The sequence below is a fragment of the Helobdella robusta genome (assembly GCF_000326865.2).
Source record: "Helobdella robusta unplaced genomic scaffold HELROscaffold_1, whole genome shotgun sequence".
In the NCBI taxonomy this organism is placed as follows: Eukaryota; Metazoa; Annelida; class Clitellata; order Rhynchobdellida; family Glossiphoniidae; genus Helobdella; species Helobdella robusta.
Window position 1 is genome coordinate 6,709,655 of NW_008703570.1, and position 6,000 is coordinate 6,715,654.

General features: G+C 31.5%; 1 protein-coding gene across 1 annotated transcript; it reads left to right on the plus strand.

Annotated features, from left to right (window-relative positions):
- Positions 1 to 1,475: 1,475 nt before the first annotated feature.
- HELRODRAFT_159103 (hypothetical protein) lies at positions 1,476 to 4,490 on the plus strand (the record flags this gene model as incomplete). The annotated part of the gene is made up of 3 exons (XM_009011017.1): positions 1,476 to 1,576; positions 3,015 to 3,108; positions 4,281 to 4,490. The coding sequence occupies 3 exons, from the start codon at positions 1,476 to 1,478 to the stop codon at positions 4,488 to 4,490; spliced, it is 405 nt and encodes a 134-aa protein (XP_009009265.1).
- Positions 4,491 to 6,000: the final 1,510 nt, after the last annotated feature.

Consider the following 6,000-nt stretch of genomic DNA (forward strand, 5'->3'; position numbering starts at 1 on the left):
CTGTTTAACGTGTCAAATGTTGCGGCTTACTAACAACATTTCTAAAGTACAATCGGGATTGAAATAATTGAATTTTAATTTTCAATGTCACAAGCAACAAAATGTTTTAATGAAGGATTTAACCACATCAACATACAACCAGTTAGATTCTGACGTTACATTCTGAGTGCTTTCATATATTTATATAATGTTAATATATATATATATATATATATATATATATATATATAATAACTGATGAAAATCACAGCATGTTCGGCGTTAGTTAACTTCCAATTCAAATTTTCGAAAAGTTAAATTGGAATTTAACTAACGCCGAACTTGCTGTGATTTTCATCAATAATTGTATTTCTGACAGTCTTAATCCAATATATAATAATAACGTATACATATAATTTTTCAGAAATTTTATCTCAAAATTTTTGTTGAAAAAATGTTAAATATGTAAATCTGGACTTATTCGCATTTCATTAAGTCTTTCAACCGCATGACAATAATGATAAGGTAGTCTCAAGGATGGTTATAAAATATAATACATTCTGCTCGGTTGGATAGCATTATTTACAACAATTTACAACAGCAGCAGCAACAACAACAACATAACAACGGCCTACCAACATTCTATCAACAGTCTAACAAAAAAATACAACAACATTGCCATAAATTACAAACAACATAACCAAAAATAAATAACCACGTCAAAAATTTACTAACACTCATTTACGTCATTTACAAATAAATAAATAAATAGTTATAAATATAGAAAAATTAATAAATGAACTAATTATCAAATAAATAAATGAAAGATAAATTGAAAATAGTAAAAAGTTTTACAGAAAAAAAGATACTTTTTCAATTCATAAACTATGCTTCTCATGGCGAGTTTTATTTTGTAAGTGTTGTTTAGTATCATTTTTTTCATTTTGTTGCAGTTCAAACTAACTATAAGTTATTAATTTTTTCCTTCAAAACAAATAATTTTTTCATTGTTTGTAGAATTTATTTATTCTTAAAATATTCAATTTTATGACTAATTTTTGTCAATTCATAATGCCAGTTGTTTAACTTGAATTTTTTAGTTTTTCAACAACCATTTTTAGAAAAATACGTTATCACATTAATAACACTGTCAAATGTCAGTGCGTGTGTGGTTGCTTAATAGGAAGAGAGAGAGAGAGAGAGAAAGAGAGAGAGAGAGAGAGAGAGAGAGGAGAGAGAGAGAGAGAGAGAGAGAAGGAGCAAGAGAGAGATTTTAGTATTATAGTACAATTTATCAATATTAATTGTTTTAAGCACTTTTTAATGAAATACAAACAAACAACTACAAACAAAATATTTGTATTAAACCAGGCTTCGATAGGTGTAATTTCAAATTTTGACTCGGAAATATTTTTAGATTAAATTTTCAATTCAAAAATTTGAGATGGAATAACTTTAAATCATTTTTAATTTTTGAGAAATTTAACGCATATTTCATGGGACACAAGGGACATTCAAAAGCAGTCGATCTTCAGTTGGGGGGCACGTGGCCCATCAGTTGTGCCACCCTACCCACGGAACATGCCGACTTGTACAGGTACGTTCATTGAAAAACGTGTAACAGCTAAAAACTGTGATTTGAATGATTGGGAAAAGTAAAGAATAATTTTTTGAACTGTTTTTTTTGAATTAAACTTTAAAATGCATGCATTTATTGATTATAAAATATCGTTTTAACCATAACTATTTATGTATATATAAACACACACACATTCATCCATCCATCCATTCATTCATTCATCCATCCATCCGTCCGTCCGTCCGTCCGTCCGTCCGTCCATCCATCCATCCATCCATCCATCCATCCATCTATCCACATATCCATTCATCTATCCAACCACACTGTCAAACGAAACAAATGCATAAACTTGGATAAACTTTAGAAAAAACCATTAAACATAGTAACGAGTACACAGGTGTATTTTATAGAGATCACGGGTCGTGTGGGTGGTTATCATTTGGACTACACCAACAACAACAACAACAACAACAACAACAACAACAACAACAACAACAACAACAACAACAACAACAACATCACAGCAGTTATAAATAATGATAATGTATAAAAAGAATTGAGGATGATGATGACGCATTATATGAGGATGACAAGCATTGGGGCCCCGGTGCTTCTTTAATGATCGCATCTTCATAAAGCACACACCGACTAATTATAAGCCTCTACACGTCATAAATGTAAAAATAAATATATGCGAATTATATATAGGGGTCATATATTCATATTAAAATTATATATGCAATAAATTAATAAATAAAAATAAATATATTTACATTTATTTATATGATAATGCAATTTTTAGAGGCTTTGCCATATTTTTGCGGCTCAAATGATATTTTGAAGCAAAGTCAAAGTACTTTTTCAATGTCTGTTTGGATGAAAGTGTTGCAAGCCTCCAAAAAGTGATCGACGCATGACATGATGGAGTGAAAAATGATTGGATTGAATTTGTATTGTTGGTAGATAGGTGGTAGCTATTTTTTGTGTCTATTAAATTTTTAGTCAGTTTTCATTTAGTTGTTTGTGGAATGTTTGATGTGAAGGAGATAAATGTATCTACCGACATGCATGACACGTTTCATTTTAATCCGCAGTATAACAAGGTTGTTTAACAAAATGACGAACCTGGAGGAAGCTTGATTGACGTTTACTATTGATTGAAAGAAGGCAGAGAGATAATATGGAACATAAATATTGTTCTGCCGTCTTTGAACGTGTTGTGCATTCGAGCGAGCGTAACAAGAGAATGAATAATTTGTGCAATGTTTCTACATGGATTTTATTTCATCATCAAACGTTGTATGACGACTCACTGTGTCACGTTACGTTATGAAATGGGGACTAATTGTTTTGCGAATTTCTTTTGTTTCTTTCCTTATGAACGCTGTTACATAATTTTTATTGTTTTTAATATTAAGTAAAACATTCAAAGGATTTGTCTTTGAAGTTAACACAGCAGCGCCTGCCTGAGGTGTGGTAACGTTGGGCACCGGGTAACTGAAGGCGCCAACAGCTGTCAGCAAACTTTGACTTTCGTGACTAAAAGAAAAGTAAGCGAGATTTTATAATTAAAAATTGCTATGTCAGACAAGCAATTTCAACCGATACAACTAAATTAAAGCAAAGGCAGATAAATCACATCGACAAAATTTTTTTTCCTTTCGCATTGAGGCACTAACCAATTTTCATCCGAAGGGGAAACCTAATGATTAAAGACGCCCGATCCTGCTCTCTAGTGATCTACTTCATGTGCACACAAATTTCCACCTATAATATACAAGGTATTTGATGCCTGGTTCTTCTAAAAATGGTTGAAATTCATTCCATAAACCATGTTCAGAAATAAGAGCCTGAACTTGAGGTCATACAGTTAATCGTTTCGTTAAAAATAAAAAATAGCCCAAACAACTAATCTGTTGTTTTATATAGAGTAAAAATTTGATTTCTTAACAAAATTCTCACTCCCATTAGTGTTATAATATAATAAAGTTCACCACGCAAGCAAAGAATTTTATTGTGGAAATTCCCACTTTCCCTGCCCAACTTTGAAATTTCAACGCAACGTATCCTCCACCAACATGCCGGCCTATTTATACTACATTGTTCAATTAATTTTATCAACATTTTTCAATGTTATATCTTCGTATATCTTCGTATGTTATATCTTCGTATATATAGGCTTCGTATAATCATCAATGGCCACAACTTTGAAAACGGTTGCTATCTTGGTTGGAACATTTTATTTTTTAAAATAAAGTGAACGAATAAAAATAGTAGTTAATCGATCCTTTTAAAAACGTTTCTTGTAAAAATGCTTTTATTTTATTTCTAAAATATAGTTAAATGCCACGTCAAATCATGTTAGATAGGCTATACAATTAAAAACTAGTGTAGCCAGAAATTTTCCGTAGACAGCTTCTACAAATGTGATTGATCTCTTCTCGTTCACTCGATTTTTTTATCAACTTATCATCTTCTTATCATTTAAATGACATTTCAATGAAAAAATATTTGATGTTGTTTCTAATGTGTTTCTGTGAAGAACAAATTTTTAAACTTCTTCATATTGCAACTCTGTCATACGCAGAACTGCATACATGTTATTTTCTACTTGTAATTAAACATTTGTGCCACAAAGGCTGTACACTATCCACCAGCCATATGACGCACATACACATCATTTATGCACGCGCAAGCACCGCATAATTTGAGTTTCGGACAGACAGTATTCGAACCCCGCCACCACGTAAAAGCAGCGCGAGACATGGCACTTCTAACAACTGAACTACATCGGTGCCCATCTTTTATTTTAACAAGCAAATTTGTTGCGGAAGTCGTCGTAGGACTTTGTTGTAGTGGAACGCAAGTCCTGAAGCTACGTGTGGAAGGATACACGTCGTCCAGTTCCAGTGAAATGTTGATCACTAGATAATTCTGGTTTCTCTATCAACTTCCTTCTTATCCATCTAGATTCAACCACTGAAACAGCTAGTTAAATGTAAGATAAATGTAGTTTGGAGCAGCTAGTTAAATGTAAGATAATCAAAAAGAGTTTATATTATAAGCTAGGACAAAACTTTTTTGTTTTGTTGCATGCATCTTAGTGATACTTTCGAGATTTATTTGCATTATTAATCAGTGCAAAGACGAACATAACAAAATAAAAAATTTTTCAAGGTAATAAAAATGTTTTCAAACCATCGTACTTCAAACTGAACATAAACAGATCTTCCTAATTAGCTTTAAAGTTTAAAAACAGTTACCAATGCAAATGCAAATTTAATGAAAATTATTCGATTAAACGTTTTAAATTCATGATATTTTTATTTCTTCATAAAAAATTATAAAAATGTGTAAATTGCTAATAAAAAATTGTCAGTGTTTACAAAATCATTAAAAAAATTAAAAACTAATTTACATCGTCACGCGGATTTTTGATATAAAATGAGCAATTAACAGAATATGTTAGCACAATATTGGTACTGCCAGCAAATTTATCGCACATAAAAGGGTCTGGAATGTTCCATTTAATGAACGAATTATTATTCCAGCAAGCAGTGGCTGTGCTGTACGGGATAGACATACATACACACAGCAGACAGACAGACAGACAGACATACACACCACACACACACAAACACACACAAAACAAACACACGCTGTTTTATCATTAAGATAATATATTATGATTTACGTTTGTTGATATTTCACAAGATTGTAACTGTTTTTTCTTCCTTGACTTTGTGTGGAAAGATGCGTCCTGAACATATCCACCCCCCTTTTGAATCCACCCATCTGCGTTATTACATTCTATTTTTAACTCTTGCGGGTCAATCATAATGGTCATTTCATTATTTCATGAAGATTTGGTGCACAAATTGGGCCAAATGTGCTTTTGATTGAAGCGAAATGGAATGATAAAAAGAATAGTAATTTGTATATGAAATTATTCGTTATAATGAAAAAAATACAATGGAGAAAAATAAAATGTTGGACTTTTACAGTACAAAAATCATTTGGATTTTTTAAAGTTTTCCTCAGAGTTTTCCTTCCTGTCCGTAACTCATTGGAAGCATAATAGTGAAATCGTTTGAATGGTGCTGGTATCTTGTAAAAAATAACCAAAGTTAGTTAGTTAGTTAATTAATTAATTAGCTGATTAGTTTGTTGTTAATTGAATAATACTGAAAACCATTAGGAAAGAGAGCAGTGCATCTGTATTTTGTCAGCGGGCAGAGTATTGTAACGAATTCGCATTTTAAGTGAGATGTAAATAAGAAATGAATCAAAATGATCTACATGCCTTTCTGCTGATCTGGTATTTTTGAACAAAATTTGCGAATTTATAATATTAATTGCATACAGATTTTCAGCAATAAACAAAGTTTTGAAAAAGTGAAACGAGTGAAACATATGCGCTTAAACTTCGCTATAACGTAGGT